The following is a 21,157-nucleotide window of genomic DNA, read 5'->3' as shown; positions in this document are numbered from 1 at the left end:
TGTAAGTCGCGGTGCTCTCCCCGGAGGATAGGACAATTGAGCTCAGCCTTACGTTGTGTTTGATGGCTATCACCGGAGTCATTGCCGTGTTAAAATCAGCCCCTGCTAAGAATAACTGCGCTCCTATGCCGGAAAATAAATAGGGCTTCTCATGGTGTGGAGAGGAGCGGCTCCAATTCTGACTCTATCATTCCTCGCTGTCCGAAAAATTAATTCCGGTGATGCATGGAAAACAGTGAGACGATGGCAGCTGAATTTCTGGTGGGAGAGGAAGTGACAGCGCGGGGCGGCGCTTATTCCTGCAGATAGATTGCAGATAGATCTGCCATCAAATGCAAAAACTTCCAACAAACTTCACAACTTCAACTTTCTGAAGGGATGAAGATGCCGGGGAAATTCTTATTTATTTCACCATTACTGAAATAATAACTCACTGATGATTGGTTAATAATTAAAATTTAAAAATGATCAAAATTTATCCAGAAAATACATAAAGGGGGCTCAGTGATTATATATTGTGCCGGAGGCTTTAACAGTCAGGTTTTAAAGATGGAGCTGTGTCTGGCCACTCCCACTTATCAGAATTTCCTATGATAGGGTGACAGGTTGGGTGTGACCAGTAGGGGTTTGGTTAGGACATTTTTGGGTGTAAAGGTCAACAGTGTTACCATAAGTGCCTGGTGGTGAGTCTGCTTTTCAGGTCTATTCTTAGCTTGAGAGACCTTGAAGAGTGCCACCTGCTGGCAGTAAGTGGTACATATGATATTCAGAACATTATTAGATTGAACATAATAAAATATTTAGGGTTCTGTTAACTTAATACCAAACCAAGGCAACAAAAGGAAAACCATGCCTGGATTTCAACATCTTCAGACCCAACATGCTAGACTCTCCTCCTTAGTTGATCGGTCATCACAGCTTTGTGATTGGTCTGTTTGACTTTAAATATTGGGGAAAACAAATATGGATTTCTTTGGGATTCTTTAGTAGGGGTGCAGCATTAATTTTTAATTAGAAATACGTTTCTTAAGAGAAAATAGATTATAAAATCTGTAATGTCCAACCAAAAATATGTAAACATTGATATGTTAGGACCACACACACAGCACTATACAACCAAACCAACACTATGGGGTGAATTCATTTCAGTGCCTCTCATTAAAACAATGACACGTTCTGCCACCTAGTGGTCAATTGTCAAAGTGCAAAATGTTCTTATTTATTTTATGTATATACTTCCCTGCTAGGGGGGTTGCGCCTTCCATGCTCTAAAACATTTATGTTGATGGGACAAATTTATTTGCATGAGGACAAAAAAGATTTAGGTTTCATTTCTGGCAGCTCACAGCACCGCACATCATTTGTGAAGGTGCATTCAGGATTATTGGCACCATATTGAACCAATGCAAGTAATGTGTAATGTTAGCAATGGTGAGAACCCAGCCCAGCAAGAACACCACAGACACTATCGTTATTATTAAAATGGATTTATATAGCGCCAACATATTACGCAGCGCTGTACAATAAACAGGGGTTGCAAATGACAGTCAGTGACACAGGAAGAGAGGACCATGCCCCGAAGAGCTTACAATCAAGGAAACTAATAAAGCTATCATAATGGTTGGTTGGTTGTAGTGATTATGGGGTCGGGAGTTACAAGGCTCCAAAACCCCACCCCTCAAAAAAGTTATCCAATGACTCTCAGGTATTCAGTGTGCGCTATCATGGGTAATAAAATGAATGGCCGGTCAGAAATGACTGCGTCCTGTTATTTTCAATGACAGTGCAGAAAGGGTTAACACAGCTGCAGTTCAGGTCAATTGGCACTGAGGCTCAGACTGGCAGTGAAGTTGCAGTGTGGTTACAGCTTCCTTATTCCAATGAACTGCTGCTTTGGGGAGAATGCTATAAGTAGCTTCTACCCGCTGCAGCCCCATATGGAATGAATGGGAATGGCAGTGAGTAGTGCAGTTCTGCTTCCCGCTGTGCAGGCGCTGGTTCTAAAGAACTTGCAGTCCCAATGGCTGAACGTCTGAGCTGCGCTGGATCACATGATTGGACTGCAGCTTTGAACTTTACCTTTCTATATATATTTAAAAATTGTCATCCAGCACACTGCACAGACTGACATCCATTAGGGTTTGCTGGGGTAAAATGCGAGTGCGAGGGGTGCAGGGGGTGCGAGGATCCAAATGAAAACAATTGATATTTTCTATATAATTGAATACAATTTCCTTTTCTTTTAAGTTTATTATTACACAGTATTTATATAGCTCTGACATATTACACAGCGCTGTACAAAATCCATAGTCATATCACTAGCTGTCCCTCAAAGGAGCTCACAATATAATGTCCCTATCATAGTCATATGTCATTATTACAGTCTAAGGCAGGGTGGGCAAACTTTTACAGTCGGGGGCCACGTAATAAAATTTGAAAGAGGGGCCGGGCCGATGGGAGAGGTTATGCCATCATGACGCCACAATGGCATAATCCCGCCCACTCTCCCATCACAGATCTGAACCTGTGATGGTAGAGTGGGCGGTTTATGTGCAGTGACACAGCTCGCCCACCTCCATGACCCAGGATGTGTTCCGTGGCTCTGGCCGGTGCGCCCCCTCCAGCTGGGTCCCTCTCCTGGCCCTGCTCAGGGTGTCACTGACCAGAGGCGTGGAACACCCAATGCGCCAAAGAAACCACTGTATCGGTCCCGCGGGTCGTAGTTTGCCCATGCCTGGTCCAAGGTCAATTTTGGGGCTTGTCAGTTGATCTAACTGCATGTTTTTGGAATGTGGGAGGAAACACACACAAACACAGGGAAAACCTGAAAACTCCATGCAGATAATGTCCTGGCTGAGATTCTCTTGTAATTGGCTTCTGATTTTCATAGAGGTTTGCACAGAGCAGAGAAATATTGCAGTAAATGCTGCGTCTTGTCCCTTACAATTTCAGCACAGCCGTCCCTCTGGCTTTTCACTTTTAAGCCGAGTACAGGTGTCAGAATAATGATGCTGGAAGAAATCTTTGGTGAATCGATTGCAGCGACACATGAATGAATGAATGAACACTGTACACACAGCACTGTTCTGTTCCATGGAGGAGGGAAAACAAGCAGCTCCTTGCTGTGCTCTCCTCCATGGGAGTGTACAGTGGTTGTTCCCCATTGGCCAATAATCAGTCTGCCGAGGCAGTTGTCCGGGGTTCAGCACATATGTTCATCCCAGGTGATGAAGCTTTAGGAGTTGGAGAAGTTGAGTTTTGCTGCACATGGGAAGATGTCAGAGCTGGACCAGATCTGTGCAGGCTGGATGGTGGTTTTGGGGAGACACCTGCTGGCCAGGTTTGGTAATTCACTCTTAGCAGACACAAAGTGTTTTACTGGGAAATTCTCCTAATATAAAATGTTCATCATCCCAGAAATCTTCATGACAGTGCAGTGCCATCATTTATAAACACTCAAACCAGGAAATTTACCAAAAGTCTGCAAAGCCACAGTTTTCAGGTCTGCATGATGATAATCTGCAGTCATCTCTGGAATCATTACCAATCTGCAAATATTCACCATACCAATGAGAGTGTGAATTATATTCACTGGAAACTGCAATTTCATTACAACACAATAGATATAGCTGCACACAGCAGATGCAATTTTTGTTACTTTTATGATATTAGCTGCAGTCTAAAACTACAAAAAGTATAGGCTCAGCCAATAAAATCTCAAACACGCTTTAACATTTTAGGGTGATTTGAAAACATTTTCAAATTTGCAGCTTTCATTGATACAAACTTTGGCCCTCCCATGAAGGTCTTCTGTCCAATTGACCATTATCATTCACTATCATCCTATAACTGTAATAGCGAGTTCAATCAATGAAAGTTGTGTTAAATTATTATTAAAACACAGGATTTATATAGCACCAACATATTACACAGCGCTGTACATTAAATAGGGGTAGCAAATGACAGACAGATACAGACAGTGACACAGGAGGAGGAGAGGACCCTGGCCAGAAGAGCTTACAATCTAGGAGGTGGGGGAAGTATCAAGTATCACAATAGGAGGAGAGATTGGAATGGTGGGAAGTAGTGAGGGTTTAGGAGACAGAAGAAGATGGGTAGGTGAGATTGAAGTGTTGGGTTTTGAGGGTTTTTTAAATGAGCAGAAAGTAGGAACAAGCCAAATAGGAAGAGGAAGACCATTCCAGAGAGTTGGGGCAGCTCTAGAAAAGTCTTGGAGCTGTGCATGTGATGAGGTTATGAGTGAGGAAGTCATTAGTAGGTCATTGGAGGAGTGAAGAGAAAAGCTAGGGGGGGGGGGGTCTTTTTATCAGGACAGAAAGGTGAGTGGTGGAAGAGTTGGGGAGGGATTTGTGTACCAGGTAGGTAGGTAGGGCAAGAAGTGCTGAGATGAAAGTTTGTCTTCATTCTTTATTGAGTTTTGTTCTGATACTTTGGTTGCAAATGGTTAAGCGGCAGTATACTATATTACCACTAGAAGGCGCCGTCAGACCCCACCATTCTCAGCATAATCAATGAGCTTATTATAAATATAATTGGTGTAATTGTTTTGTCATTTTCAGAAAATCAGCTTCAGATCAGAATGGAAAAGTCCAATGGTTTACCATGACAGCATTTTCAGGTGTTCAGTGGTAAAGAGTTTTGTGGTTCTCTCATGTTTTTAGTTTGTAGTAGCTGCTGTTATGTTGAGAATTCTTTCTTTTTACTGATTGGTCACACAGCAGCTGAAATCTGAAAATGAAATTTTCTTTATATTTTTGTTCTGTATGGGAGTAAAATATAACATGAAATCAGAAACTGGGCTCACAGTAGGAGTATTTGCTCCGGATGATCATGATTTTGGGGGCTCAGGTATTTTATTTATTTAGATATTTGGGTGCAATAAATTTGTTGTCTGCCCCCAAATATCACCAGGTGGCTGCACAATTGCCCCACAACTCCATCCTTGGAAGTCTCTCTGCTGATCTGTGCCTTTCTATGACAGGTCCTCTTGCAGCATTGACTGCACTGTGCACATGGAAGATGTGTAATGCGATGATACGAACTCCATATATCTCTGCAGACATATATCTGAGACAGACAAACCTAAATGTTGGCCCCAGACTGACAGATTCCCACCTTGCCTTCCGGGACTATCACCTCCGAGGGGTGTGTGAGTATTTGTGAGTATCACACCCTCCATGCAGACGCAACCTTTATATCAGAACAATAACAGGCCCAAATAAAAGGCAGGAAAACAAAAGGGGAAAATGTAACCTGGGCCTGCCGGTAACTTCACAAGTCTGCCTGAATGAGATCCCAACATTTCACAATATACAGAAAGGAGAATTTTATTTCTAGAAAAACTCCAAATGTTTTTATTAAAAGGTCATTAAGCTCCATTTGGGGACTTTGCCTAGGCTGAGATAACATCATCACTCTGCTGCAGGCAGGAGAAAGCATTTCCTCAGTCTCCTCTCCCCCCCCCCCCAGCGATCAGACTTCAACATTATAACTTTTATTGACGATTGTTTTCCTGCCATGTTCACAATCGTTTTGTATATTTTGTTTCTGGTGAGATTAGCTATTCTAATGTGAATCCTCCGCTATTATCATTATTATTCACCTGGAAAGGAGCTCTGTGTTCTATACTGGAGGCTCATCTGTCATCGTGCTTGAGAGCCACCAGTCACCTGTCACATGACCCGCCTCCTCGCCATGGCACTTATCGTCTCAATGCGACACCCAGACTCCAGGGTACGAGTGAACATGTGACTAGTAATCTTTACATGATTATTTAATATAATCATTAGTGAGGTCCCTTGCTTTCTGTAGAGAAGCAGTGGTCTCACTGCAGAGTGTCCAATCAGTAGGAAGCAGGAGCTTACAGTGTTGTCAGCAGGGGGCGCACACAGAGAGTGGGGGTCTCATGCTGGCAGAAGTCAGGCTGTGGCTGCTTTCTGTAAGGCTTGGCCCACTTTTTTGTGTTGATGCCCCTGGAACTTAGCTGATCAGAGCTCTGTGCTGTGCAGTCAGCGATGTTGTTTTGCCCTGGGTGCACTTGGTTTTGCCCAGCCCTGATCAGCCTGGCATCATTTCCAGGTCTTATCAGTAATTGTTAGGGTGTGTAGAATGCGGCTTTATTGGTTTATTTTCCTTCAACTTTATTTCTTACAGTCTGTCCAATCTGCCGCGTGTGATCTGCTCTGCATTGGGGCTCCCTCATGGGGTGATGATCCCACATTACCTCCCCACCTGGAGATCAATCTCTGTCACATGCTTATTAGATGCAGGGGAATCTATTCACCTTTTTCCACTCACCTGGCCACTTTCACCTTCCTGTACTCACCTGGCCCCATTCACCTCCCTCCACTCACCTTCCAATACACACCTTTCTTCACTGAGCTGCCCCAATTCATCTTCCTGGACTCACTTGCCCCTATTCACTGTCCTGTATTTACCTGCCCCCATTGACCTTCCTGTACTCACCTGTCCCCATTCACCTTCCTGTACCCACCTGCCCCCATTCACCTTCCTGTACCCACCTGCCCCCATTCACCTTCCAGTACACACCCACCTTCACCTGCCCTTATTCATCTTCCTGAACTCGCCACCCCTCTTCACCTTCCTGTACTCACCTGCCCCTATTCACCTTCCTGTACTCACCTATCTTTCTTCACCTTCCTGTACTTACCACCCCAATTCACCTTCCTGCACACCAAGGGGTTAGAACAGGAGCTGGACTGGGACACAGTCAGGCAATAGGTAAGTAGGGAACATTTCAACAGTGCTGGGGGCTCAGCAGTAGTCTTGAGACACATTGCTCAAACATTGAGTGCTGTGCTGAGCCAGCGTCTAACATGAAACTATCTCCTGATTGGCTGTCGGGAGGGGCAATGCACATTAAGCCTGGAAGAGCAGTTGCCCCAGTGGTCAGAACTGCGGCCTGCGCAGTAGAGAGGAGGAAGTGTGAAGCCATGGGATTTATTAAACAAAAATAAAACGAAAATAGAGAAACCATGTGTGAAAAACAAAGTACACCCATGATTCATTAGCTTGTAGATCCGCCTTTATTACCAATAATTTGAAGTAATGGTCCTCTGTATGACTTTATTGGTCTCTCACATTACTATGAAGGCATTTTGTCCAAATCTTTACATTATTGCTGCAGTTCATTGAGATTTGTTGGCTTCTGGTAATGTACAGCTCTTGCCATTGCAACACTTTTATTTTTGACTTTTTCAGCCATGTGTCGTAGATTTGCCGGTGTGTTTTGGGATTGTTGGCCTTTTGCATGCTTTCTTTTTGGCCAAGCTTTAGCTTAGCAGATGATTATTTAAAAACATTATTTAACATAAAACCTTAGAATTCCAAATGGGTGTACTTTCTTTTTCTCATGACTATATTGTTCACCCTAAAGGTACATCTTAGACAGAAAAGATTATATCAATGCCAGACTTGTAATAACATTTTCAGTTCTCTGTACAATCTCATACACCTACACACATATTGATATAATATTGATATATTTGACATTTTTGTGATCCCGCTGTGTGATCCTTACGTAGTTACCATGGTAACATCTGCAATGAGTTACCATGGCTGGTAGTTGCCAAGAACTGAACATTTTCATAGCTGTCTGCGTACATTTCAATTCAACATCACAAAGCGTATGAGAATGGTCATACAAGCCCTGATTACTATTTAATTTGAAGGGCACATTAAATAAAGGAATGCCTCTTATATGAGGGAGGATAATAAATACAATTTCTTTGCCTTATAAAAGGCTTTATAATGGACATGTTACAATCCTTCCCGGATGAGGTAGCTATGGCAACCAGGGCCATAAAGGCAAATTTTAGCCGATTGCTTGCTGTTGTCAAGCAAAAAATAAAATAAAAGAATGAATGTGCCGAAACTATGGTTTTGTAACTTATAAGTTGTGAATATATAATTATATATCAAGTCTGATATCAACAGCCTGAATCCCTCACCATTAGCTTGTTCATAATAAAACCTATTATAATCCTTATTTATAAATGCACTCTTGTATCGTCAAATTCTGAATAGTTTCTTATCAGTACAAATAACAACTGTGGTTGTAAAGCTTTCCAAACTATAAAGGGTTTTTAAAAAATTTCCACACTTTTTTATTTTAACTTTATTAACACTAAGAATTTTTTAAAAAAAACTTTCTTTACAATGCATTTTTCCTAGCTTCGTACCAACTTTTAAATGCCATCAGCAAAAAATATTTTTGGTTGAGTGTGTAGCCACTAATGCATTGCTGCTTTCACATCACCATCTCATGAAAATCTTCTTCCCCTTAAAGCAGCGGTCGCCAAACTTTTTGGTCCCGTGGACCACTGAAATTACCGGGTCCTGACCGCGCATGCGCTGGGAGCTGGTTGTCAATCAAAGGGGAGGAACCTCCCCATAGTGACATCATAACCCCACCCACTCTGCCATCACAGATCTGAGCCTGCAATTGGAAAGTGGGCGGGTTGTGTCGTGAAACACAGCCCGCCCACTTCCCTGAGCCTGGGATTTGCACGGGGGACGTGGTCCATGGCTCTGACCGGTGCATCCCCCCCAGCAAGGTCCTTCTCCTGACCCCACTCGGGGGTGGCCTGGCCAGAGCCATGGCCACCAAAATCTTCTTGCGGACCACCGGTTGGTGACCTCTGCCTTGAGTGGTCCAAAAAGGTGGAAATCAGATGGCGCTAAATCCGGACTATAATTTGGGTGTTCCTTTGGAGTTCCTTTTGACAGATTTTCTCTTCTTTTAGAGTAGATTGTCAAAAAATGTTGCACTTGTGCTAGTTGTTCCATGTTTCTGATTTCAGTCAGGTTATTGAAAATAGGTTCATTAGACTCCCTGCTTTCCTGCAGATGGTTGCATCTTCAATTTCTCCAAGGAGATGATAGGCAGCATGGTTGCTCAGTGGTTAGCACTCTGGCGTTTGCAGCGCTACGTCCCAGGTTTGATTCTCGGCCAAGGCACTATCTGCATGGGGTATGCATGTTCTCCCCGTGTTTGCTTGGTTTTCACCCGGTACTTTGGTTTCCTCCCACATTCCAAAAACATGCAGTTAGATTATCTTCCCCCCAAAAATTGACCTTAGAGTGTGATAATGACATATGACTATGGTGGGATATTAGATTGTGAGCTCCTTTGAGCAACAGTTACTGATATGACTATGGACTTTGTGAAGTGCTGCATAATATGTCGGTGCTATATAAATAGTTGTTAATACAAGCCAAAAATAGAAAAAGGATCTGGGGTTTCTGGTAGATCATAGACTTAATACCAGCATGCAATGCCAAGCTGCAATATCTAGAGCTAGCAAATTTTTTTTTTCATGTATTAAAGGAGGAATAGACTGCAGAGATGGAGACATTATCCTGCCCCTGTACAAAGCATTGGTCAGACCACATCTGGAATACGCAGTTCAGTTTTGGGCACCAGTTCACAAAAAGGAATTGGGAATTGGAGAGAGTGCAGAGAAGGGCAACTAAACTCAGCTGAGTCTAGCCGAACCGAGTTTATTCTCCCTTGAAAAGAGAAGTTTAAGGGGGAATATGATCACCCAGTATAAATATATAAATGGTCCATATAGAGCAGTGGTCGCCAACTTTTTCGGACCGGCGGACCACTAAATTTACCGGCTCCCACTTCTCTGAGCCTCCAAACCGTACGTGAGACATGGTCCGCGGCGGACCACCAGAATTTTCCTGTGGACAACAGGTTGGCGACCGCTGATATAGAGAACTGTTTTGCTAATTATTCACTTTAGGATTGTTACAAAGAACAAGAGGGCACTCTTTGCATCTGGAGGAAAAGAAGTTTCACTGTAAGGTCTGTGAAAATGTGGAATCGGCTCCTTCAGGAAGTAGTTTCAGAAACTACTATAGATTGCTTTAAGAAAAAGCTGGATTTTTTTTCTAGCACAGAATATAACTGGGTATTAAGGATTTAAAGTAAAGATCATAGAGACTGTTGATCCAGGGAACATCTGATTTTTTTTCCCGTTGAAGCAAATTTTACCAGGGTTTTTTTATGCCTTTCTCTGGGTCAGCTATGTTCATGGAGTATTATACATGGGATGTGTTTACCTGCCTAGTGGTTGAACTTGATGAACTTATGTATTTTTTTTAACCTGACTTACAATGTTATAATAATACCAGTTAATAATAATAATGGATGCTTCAGTTGCTGTTATTCTTCTGTTTTCCCAAATCATTTCCAGGGATTTTTCATTCCTCATCATGGCCATAGCAATGGCTGTAGCTGGATGTCTGGCCATTCTTGAACATTTCAATCTATTTATGGACCACTCTACGAGAGAGAACTTTATCCCCATAATGAGCACACATGCGGAGATGAATATTTTGCTCCCGGCAAACCTTCTGTCCGAATGCCGTTCCTCATTGGTAAATTTGTTTCACAGCTATCTTCACCACAGTGTACTAAACTGCAAGGTCAGGCGGCTTGCCAGACTGACTAGTCACATAACACTCTGAGGCACAACCAATTACTACCCCTCCTGCCCTCACCGCTTCCACGGAAAAACTGCAGAAACTTTTTAAAGTTGCCTTGTATTTGTAATATTTTTAATTGAGTAAATAAAAATGTTGAATTGATTAAAAACATTTAAAACAAAATTTGTGCATAATTTAAAAAATTTGAACACTTTTTTTGTTATTTAAACAATTATATTGAAATTGATTATTTTTGTGTTACAACAGGCTGTATTTATAAAACCAGGAATCTGACATTCTCTCAAACATTCTCTGGTGGGAATTAATTATTGCCATTGAAACACATGGACCTGGAAGATTCCCACAAGGTAATGTTTGAGGGAATGTCTGATTCCTTGTTTAATACATATAGCCCTATATTTTGATTAGATATAATTGTAAAATTGATTGTGTCATTTGAGTGGATGACACATTATTTTTTTTGAATAATTTTATTTTATTAAAAAAAAAAAAAAAAAATAGTACAACGTGCAATTACGAAAGTATTTACGTAAAGTATTTTGGGTTATGCAGATAGACCTGTTAACATGTTTTTATGAAGTGTAAAAATAAGAACCCTAATTTTTTTTCAAAAAAAACAAACATACAATATGCATCATATTTTAACCCATCGTTGTATTCCAATATTTTATTATTGTAGCATTATAAAAATAAAGACAGTGCAAAGACAATTTGCAGAAACCCATACCATCCAATAAGATCATGCTTTTCATTTGTCGGGAAGAGAAAATAGTCGATTGGCCAACATTTCAGCTCATGTTTATGCACATACCATTACAATGCTGGGCGCCTCCAATAATTATCTTTTATGCAAGTTGTTGAAATCTTTTTATTTATTTTTTTAAAGAAAATATCGCAAATGATTTAATGGCATGAGCTGGAATGGGGCTTTGTTTTTCATTAGAGTCCATTTAAAACTACAAGGGCTCTGTGTTCTATCTCATGATACGGGGCACCTTGCCAGTCACAAGACAGGTCTATATTCAGCACTGGCTGTAAGGAGCAAAGGGCTGCCTGAAGGTGCACCTCCTCTCTCTTTGTGCATTGCCATATTTGTCATTACTGGGAACTCAGTTTAAAGTTGGGGGATTTCTTTTTGAGGTAAGAATATAACTTGAATTTATACAAAATATGATAATGTATCCACTGGTAATAAAACTATGTTACAAAGGCTACAGAGAAACTGTATCATACATGTAATTTTTTGTTAATATTGGTTATAAGAAATTAAACAAATAGCCAAAAAAGAAAATATTAAAAGCAACATTACCATGTACCTGTTAATGCAGCACAACAGGGGAATGGGTGCCTTAAAAATAAAGGATATGTTTTTTCTGTGACAGTGTTTGTCCAAGCAGTAAGTCTGAAGTGTGAAATACCAGAAAAAAATGTTTATTGACATTGGTTTTTAGAACCATTGCCAGGTTTCCTGCATTTTTGTGAGGTAACTGCCAAGACTCAAGCAATGTCACCCCGAATACACCTGCAATGTCTTTGCAGGTGGGGGGGGGGGGGGGCTGCTAGTGATACCTGAGCAACAGAACCTGAAAGGAAACCTAAAGGAGATGAGAGGAGCCCCGGAGACACCTGGCAATTTCTTTCTAAATTCTAAAACTTGAGCAAAGGGACTTGGGTAATACCCAAGGAACCTTTGGCTAAGGGTGGTGGGAGCAACCTACAGAGACCCAAGCAATAGGTCCAGGACGTCACCTAAAAGGCCATTTTCTACACTGTGTGAGCTGTGAATTAACAGACTATATCAAAGATGTGTGCCCGAGCCAGAATGTGGTAACCTGCAGAATAATGGTGCTCAATTGCTAGCTGTCACACAACAAAGGCAGATCCAGACTGAAAAAAACCTTAAACATGAAGTCTACCATTGCTGACCTGCTCATGAAAAAACAAGTTGCCTGGCTTTCATGCAATCATTGGCTTTAATACTTTCTTTTAATACATTGACCTGGAAAAAGCATACACATCATGAACATCAAAAGTCTATATCTGTGCGCTTGTTTCAAGTTAGTGACACACAAAACAACATTCTGTGAGACATCAGGGACTTTAGAGGAAGTCAGTAATGACAATTTACATATTTCCTCCTTAATATGCACACTGTCATAATTGCTCCTTGTTCCCGTTCTCGTTGTTCACTTTAGTGCTTTGCACAGTGCACTCTAAAATCCATTCCGATGTAAAACACACAGATACATGCAGCTAAGTATTGATTAATAAATCATTTGTTTTTTAAATACAACTGGCGTAAGTACATGAATTTGTGGGGACGAATGATACGCAACTGTCTCCTATGTATTTTTGGATAACATGCCTACCATATGACACAACATTGAACTGTTTTGTTTGTAACCCTGCCTAGTACCTTGCACTTGGTGAATGAATGGAATGAGACAGGGTCCTCTCCTCCTCCTGTGTCAGTGTCTGTATCTGTCTGTCATTTGCAACCCCTATTTAATGTACAGTGCTGCATAATATGTTGGCGCTATATAAATCCTGTTTATTTTTATTAATATTAAAAATAATAATGATAATAAAATTGTCATTTGTATACCTAGCTGTTAATGGTCTGTTGCCCCCCTCATATCCATGTTTTTATCTGTAACTCATGGTATGTATTTTATTTGTTTTTTCAACTTCCACCTTACCCTGTTTCCTTTCCCCAAAAATGTATAAATTAAAAAAAAAAATAAAAAGTACCTGAATTTGACTCTTGCAATCCAATGTCCATTAGACTAGATAGATCAGGAACCAATGTTTGCTGGAAGTATATATGGACAGGCTAAGCTCAATGATTATATGACAGTTCCAAAAGCCAGCATCAGACAAAAAAACTTAAAAGGCTATCAAAGGCAATATAGGGTACGTTTTCAAAACAGGCATTTCATTAAAATTAAATGTTTCGAAAAAGACACCAGAAGAGTACCAGTTTTTAAGAGAGAACCTTAAAAAGTTTCAAATGGCTGATTTCTTACCTTTTAAGTGAACCTGTAGTTTCCCATGTCCCTGTGTTCTTCTGCCAACTGGTACTCCTCAAGAAAATTTTGGTGTTCCACAGAAAAATTTAGACATTATTTGCAGTTTTTATGTTTTATATAATAATAAAACAAAAATATTATTCTAATAAATTCTTAAATTTTGAATGACAATTTTTGCCTTTATATTGCACACACAAACTGTATTAGAGATGAAAATACAAGGGGTCAGTGTAGTCTTAGGTTGTATGAGGCATGAGGTATGAGGTTGTACGTTTCAGTATTGTTTCCACCATTACAACATTTACCCCCCTCCGTCAATACCGATTCTCCTTCAATTGTTTTATTTTATTTGTTTATTTCTCGGATGATCTTTTAGGTAAGTATGACCTTAACTGTGTATTTCCTTTAACTGTTACATTTAATGGTATCAAATAGTTTGATTTTGATAACTATCATTTGTTGTTTGGTCTTAGATTCAAATGAAATAAACCCAAGTCACAAAAAGCAAACACATATTTAGTATTTCTTTAGTAATACCAAAGATAATGCAACTAATGATGATAGTAACAATAGTAATACTTCACTTAACTGTGAGCTGGTCAATAAATCAGAGCCTCCACAGTCCTTGTCAGCACCTTTATTTTACAAATATATCTTAAAAAAAAAAAAATCATAATAATGGTCCACAGGATTTAAATTATGAAATAATTGGTCTGTGAGGTCCAAAAGGTTGGCGACCGCTGCACTATTCTTCCAGGTATTGAGGAGCATGCGCCCTCCGCTATGTGACAGTGATGGCTCTTGGTCATTGGCAGTGAGGCTGTAAGAAGTCTGTGCGATCATAAGTTATAACTTAACGTACGTGTACGATCGCAGCAAAACTAAAGGTAATTTAAAGGCTGGGAAGGTGGAATAATCAAGTTAAAATTATTGAATGGCACAGAATAGGCAAAGCACACATTTACTTTTAGCTGCTATATAAAATACCAGACTAATACTTTCACTTTATGATCAATGTGTTCACTGGGATTGTCCACAAACCAATAGCATGCTCAGACACTATGGCAAGCTAACAGCACTTTACTGGTTGCTGCAGGAAACCATACAAAAAGAAAACTGACCCATGCAGGGAAACGTACTTTGTTACATAACCAAAGATATATGGCTTCCCACAAGCCACAAGCTTACATAGTCTCTTAGTTGGAACACATCCAAAAGGATAGAGCAGGGTTACTTGGAAAAAGGTAACACAGAACAGGATTAGGTTTATGTGCGCTCCTTATGTGTACAATGTAAATTATTGCACTCCAGGTGTCACAGACCTTCTCTTATGGAAAACACAGCTTACCCACCCAGGTTTGGGGTCTCATTGCTACATTTAGCCCATGTCCTATGATAAAGCCCTTATGTGCCTTTCTTGTTCAGCCACCCTGGCAGTATGAAGCTGCTGTACAATAAAAATTTCATCGGTCACTAGATCCACTTTAAATATTTGGCAAAGGCTCAGTTACAAAAATCTACTTATAGTACACGGTTCTATTATTCCTAAAATATGTTATCAGTTTGGCAGTTGAAAAGCCTCGTTTCCAAGAAGCCATCAGCAATGTGTTCATAATTACTTGCAATCGCCTTCTAAAATTGCATCCTAATGGCTCTGTGAAATAATAGGAATCCCAACTCCATACATGAGTTAATGGATCTTATTGTATGTTTGGTGTCCTGAGACCACCACATTACTACAAGGAGTGAGAAAAATTAACTCAATGATTTTAAAAAATCACGGCTTTTATATGTAAACCTAGACAAGAGAAACATTAATGGAAAACAAGATGCTTGCTTTAATTTCTCTTCCATGTACCAGTCGATATCTGGTTGCAAAAAACAACAGCATAGTTTTTTTGTTTTTACAATAGAAACCCTGATCTAGTAAAATACCCTTTAAATTAGTTTCTGGGTAAAGATTGTTGAACGTAAAATCTATTAGATCAAATTATAGTTCTAGGTAGGGCAGCAAAAATATAATTTATAAAACTGTAATAATAATGCAAAATTGCAAAGAAAAAAAAAATGGGACTGCAAAAGGTGGCCAACATGTGGACAAATCGTATATACTTAGCAGTAAGAACAGAAGGGTGGGTTACTGAAAAGTGCTGGGTGGTGCACCCAGGTAAAAAGGGCTGGGGAGAACACTGTATGGGACCAGCTTGGTTTGTATGGAACTGATGACCACAAGAAGAATCCATGAAGAAGACTGATTTGTTTAAAGAAATTACCAAGGAAAAGAATTAGGAATAAGGATAATTTATGTTCACAATACATTCAAACACCATTGTTAACACTGCTGCATCTTTTCATAATGTTGACCCCACATCTTTAGCATCTCTTGTGGGCTCTTTCGATGTACAAGGAGGAGTTGCTTTTCAGAACAGCTGTTCTTCTCCTCTTTTGGTGTGTTGAATGTTTTAAATCCTGGATGCCCAACAGGATGCACCCCCAATGCCATAAAACACATTCCAGTGTACACATCATCAATTGGGAAAGGAACAACAAAACGTGAAACCAAGTAAAGCCATGGGGTTAATCTACCAGAAAAAACATATCCTCCGCCTCCGGCATAGGGTGGGTAAAATCCAACATAGAAGGATGGAGGGATGTAGTACTTGCTATTAGTGTCTCTGTAAGGCCTGGCTGACTTGACAACATGTCCCATATAAAGCGAGTTATGCCGCCGGTTGTCAAGCAGTGACAGGATTTGCACAATATTGGGAGTTCGCGCAAACACATCATCATCACCTTTAAGGATATATTTTGCTCCAGCACAATGTTTATTTGCCCAGCCTAAAAAAAGCTGGTCTTTTAGAGTCAAGTTGAAAAAGGTGTCCACGAAATCCCACTGCAGAAGGTCATGGGAATGATTATTCTCATACGCCAGCAAAGGTGATAGGTTTGGCAACGGTATTGTACCTAAAAGAAACACTAATTTGACATTCTTTCCCCCATAATTTTTTTCTCCGCCCCAGCTGTCCCTTACTGCCTGCCGCTGGGCAAAGTTCTGAGGAGAGGACTTAATGGCCAAAAGAAGAAAAGTATTGTTACGTGCACATTTCTTTGGCTGATTAATAATCATTTTGTGGTTTCGGCACCTACTGTGAGCTAGAAAGCTCTGTAAGAGTTCTGGATATGGATCTGTCCCTTTCACTTGTAGTAAGCTTGTAGAGTTGCTGCATGTCCAAGCCATTGGTCTTTTTAGGTCCAGCAACTGCAATTGTTCGGTGTTCCAAAAAGCTTCTGATCGGATTACAGATTTACGCAGTTTCTGTGCTAAGTTATAAAGGGTTGCCAAGGACAGCTCTTCATTACCTTTTAATGGTTCCAACTGAACCACTGGATTTTGGTACAGTTCTGGAGAAACCGAGGGTGCCTCAGGCAGATGAGTAGGAGTAAAAGTCAAGTCTATGTAGATCTTGAGGGCAACCAACATGAAAAGAGCGATGAGTGTGATACTGAACTTCCGATATCTCACCATAGTTAGTGGCTGCATAAAATGAAAAAAAAAAAAACGTATACATTTAAAAAATAAAACAAAGAGTAGCTCTACCTTCACAGTGTTGCTCCTGTCCACACAATTAGGGAGCACATGCTGCTGATTATTACCTGGGGGGCAAAATAATGATGTATCTCCATCAATAACTCTTATTTCTGCCTAGAGTTAATCTTAGAAAAGAGGAGATCTCATCACTAATGCAATAAGGAAGAAAACAAATATAAGCCAATTAATGATGTGGAATGCTAAATTGCCTAAAACAAAATGAGGACCTTTTGCTGGAATACTTTACTCTTACTCTGGAGTGGTCATTTGAAGACAGCATGTTCCTTCTGTTGCTGGTCTTTAACTAGGATCTGCTTTCTTGGAGTTTCTTTCTCAAACTACCCTTGGCTTAAAATATTACTGCTCTGAATTATATTTAAATCTTAGGGGATCAGGATACTGCCAGGAGAAAGAAGAGGACAATGTAAAGAACAATGAAAAGAACTGGGAAAAAGGTAACTAAAGTAATAAAAAAAAAAAACACGGCACCAGGAGTCGGGCAATTTGGAAGTTCCTATATATTTTATCTCTCAGGGACTCCATTAGGGGGGTCTCTAAGACTAAAACCCTAGCTCTGTATACCTGCTGTGACCATTATCAAAAGTTATTAATTCAACTATGGAGATTTTCTTTAGTTCTTTTTATGTTATGTAAAATGCAACTGAAGGAAATAACTCCACCATAATCTCAGGTGAACAGGAACACAAAAAAATAACATCAGTTTGATTTCAGTGTTGGAGAAATTAAAACAGAAGAAAGAGTGATCTACATCTATGTAAATATTACTGGGTACACTAAGAAAGTATTTCTTACTATGAGATTGCAATATCACTTTGACTGGCACCAGCTCCAGGATAGTGGAGCCCATCAGCAGTCCCAGGGCTTTATGGGTTTTACACGAGGGAGATTTTGAAAGGAAAATAACATATGTTGATACAAGAAATGTTCATTAAATCAATAAAAAAATAATTCCTTAAAAAAAAAAAAAAAAAAAAAAAAAAAGGTTAAGTGACAGGGTCTCTTTAGGTCTGGAAGGCTAAAACAAGCTTGCTTGGAATGATTGTTTCCACAAATGGAGGTTCATTCTAAGAACTGTGTAAGGTTTGATACACTGGGCAGATGAAACCATACGCATCTAAAATAATGAGTGAAATCCCTATTCTAAGTAAGATAGTAATACAAAAACTATTTTCCTCTCCCTTTTAAAAAGAAACCAAAAAACTTGTCTCCATACCCACCCAGCTGTTGATCTTTATGGATCTCCAAACTTGGGACCCCCACCAATTATCTGTTTAAACAGAACACTGTGATCAATTCCAAAATCGATCACCCCTTAAACCTAACACATTCTTAAATAAAAAGTAAAAAAATAAAATAAAATCTATGCACTGAAATCTATCTGCTTCCTCACTTCAGGTAACTGCAAGTCATCTTCCGTCCAATCAATGTTTCTTGTCATACAACACAATTTGCGATGACTTCAAAAGGACGGTGTGAATGCTGTTCTATGGCAATAAGCCACCTCGTTCATCACAGCATCCTGGCACATCTCCTGGGAAGAACAAGTAACCAGGCGAGCTCCATGGCAGATGCACCAATAAAATGGACTGCAGCATGACTAATTTGTGTGCAGTAAAAAAGGATTGCATGCTTTACAGCCTTTAACTAGTTTAATTAAGTCATTAGCATTAATGTGGCCGTTGAGGCAGTTAATTCCATTTGGGTAAGAAGCTGAGCACATCGTCAGCACTGTGTGAGCGGCAGAGTGATGAGATACCCACATTGCATTACTAGGCTTTCTCTTTGTCATTGGCATGCACGGCTTACCTTACAGGGACAGTCTAGATATAATTCCAACATCAACTCAGTGACTGGGCTCCTTTGCCACTCCCTGCCGGCTACCTCCTCCTGTTTACATGATTACAGAAGCAGATGCAGCGGCCCGACTCCCCTCCCATCTTCTCCTCCCTCCTCTCTGGAATAACTTTATTATCTGAAATAACCCAGGAGTCTCAGCAGCACTAAATTATTCAGCACTGTGGTTATAAAGAGATATCTTCTAGAATATGACATCCTGGGATGAAGAAAGCTTTTTTGAGTGCCACAAGTGTTTCTAAAATGCTAATGGGTACGGGGCTATTCGTTTTAGGACTGCACTTATGTTATTAAAGATCTAAAGAAGAACTCTAGGCTAATGGATATAAAACAGCAGACATTTCATGCATAATAAACTGTGCATTCCAAGCTGTAGGTTTGCACTGAGAGTGTCTCCTTTTGGTGCGAGGAGGGTACTAATAATGTTCTTAGAAAAATGAAAACCAGTAACATTGCTACATGGTTGAAGCAGCCAGTGTAAAGCTCTGTCCTGCTAACCTCGCCATTACTAGAGCAGGAACCAAGCGGCATGTGTCTGCTAATAAATGGACATGCACATCAATGCATAAGATTCTTGTATCTTTCATCAAAGAAATGGATAATGGGGCATTTATATAAAAAAAAATGACCTAAACTACATTACAATAAAGAGTGTTAGTTTTATTTCTTGGAATGTGGAGAATAGGAAGAGTTGCATCTAGGATTGGAGTAAAAGAGAAAGCTAGGGTTTGGGTTAAATGAAAGGCTAGTGCTGGAATTCCAGGGATTAGTTAGGATAATCGGGAGGGATAGTGTAAGGATAAAACTGGAGAGGAATGATGTCAGATTACTGGGAGAGATTCTGTTAGAATACAGGAAGGGATTAGTGTTAAATTTGTTGGGTGAGACCGTGCTGAGATTACAGGGAGGGATAGTGCTAGAACTACAGGAAGTGTTAGTGTAAGGCTGTATATACATGTATATTTTTCATCTCTGGAAACAATCTTATTCATTATTTTTTTTTGGTGACGATGAATGAGTGCTGTAAACATAGCGCCGGTTCTGTTCTATGGAGAGGGGAGGACAAGTGATTGGCACCCTGCTCTCCTACCTTCTATAGCGGTCAATACCGACTGGGTTCGTTTCGGCAGATAATTATCTGAAGTGTGTACATAGCCTTGGGCTTACAGGGAGGGATAGTGTTTTTATTGTGGTAAGAGTTACTGATAGGGTTAGGTTTACAGAGCGGTAGGACATATCTCTCATGGGTGGGAGCTGATGAAAGATAAGGTATTACAACATACAAAATATACAACAATACAACATAACGGCTGCAACTGAAATCTGAAACAAAAAACACCTTAACTTCCTGTCCCTTCCAACAATGTATGCTGCTTCAAATAGGATATGGCTGGCAAGAGGTTTAAGGCTAGCCATAGCACACAATGTTTTTCCTATCTACACACTGATCTGATTGCAAGCTGCACAAGTAAATGTATTGCTACAGAAAACAATTTGTAAAATAACCATCAAGTGCAGAGAAGCCAATGTTCAGGCATACTGGTGAAATCCCAACGTCTATATTAGAAGGCAGTGACACCACAATGCTCTCAGTACAAACACAGCTGTACACCCTTCTCACCTGGCATTACTGGACCTCAGACATAATGCTGGTCTCTTTCTGCAGGTCTTCTGAGTATTCCATCCCTACAATCTCGCAGGTTGGCAGAACGTCCTCCAGCAGGATCTTTGTTAAACCCTTGTGGGAAATGTTGGAGAGATCCGATATATCCAAATACTTAAGATTCCTATAATGCAGAAAAAGAGAAGGACAAAAGCCTTAGGGCTGAGGTAGGAAATGGGTAGCGTATTCACAATGTGGTTTTAGTGACCTAATTTATGTAAATTAGTGAACTTTTCAATCTGTCAAGCATCAAACAAAGGGGTACCGTCACACTCTGCTCCATAAGTTATTTCAAAATGTTCTTCATTTTCACAAAATGTGCAAAATAAACAGCTTTTCAAGGGGTGACATTGAGTCCCGGAGCCCGCTCTGCCACAATACACACTTGTCAGCACAAGGAAACCACTCACTGCCCTGTCACTGCTCCCTGTTCCAATATTAAAGCATACCTGTTGTTCTTCATTACAACATCTTCAACTCCAGAACCTTATGTTTTACTCT

The 21,157-nt window shown here is 40.2% G+C and overlaps 1 protein-coding gene across 2 annotated transcripts; it reads right to left on the bottom strand.

Moving 5' to 3' along the window:
- Window positions 1-14,150: 14,150 nt before the first annotated feature.
- On the bottom strand, window positions 14,151-20,755 carry B3GNT8 (UDP-GlcNAc:betaGal beta-1,3-N-acetylglucosaminyltransferase 8). 2 transcript variants are annotated; one of them, XM_072431032.1, is made up of 2 exons: window positions 18,946-19,042; window positions 14,151-17,064 (listed from the first exon to the last, which is right to left on the bottom strand). In XM_072431032.1, the coding sequence occupies exons 1-2, from the start codon at window positions 18,976-18,978 to the stop codon at window positions 15,862-15,864; spliced, it is 1,236 nt and encodes a 411-aa protein (XP_072287133.1). In that variant the 5' UTR covers window positions 18,979-19,042; the 3' UTR covers window positions 14,151-15,861. The 2 variants fall into 2 exon arrangements, with proteins under 2 accessions (XP_072287133.1, XP_072287134.1); XM_072431033.1 differs by lacking the exon at window positions 18,946-19,042 and adding an exon at window positions 20,615-20,755 and having other exon boundaries at window positions 15,815-17,064.
- Between the last annotated feature and the right edge of the window lie 402 nt (window positions 20,756-21,157).

The sequence above is a fragment of the Pyxicephalus adspersus genome, chromosome Z (assembly GCF_032062135.1).
Source record: "Pyxicephalus adspersus chromosome Z, UCB_Pads_2.0, whole genome shotgun sequence".
Taxonomy (NCBI): domain Eukaryota; kingdom Metazoa; phylum Chordata; class Amphibia; order Anura; family Pyxicephalidae; genus Pyxicephalus; species Pyxicephalus adspersus.
Note: the sequence above shows the minus strand (reverse complement) of the source record. Positions and strands in the feature narration are given on the sequence as shown.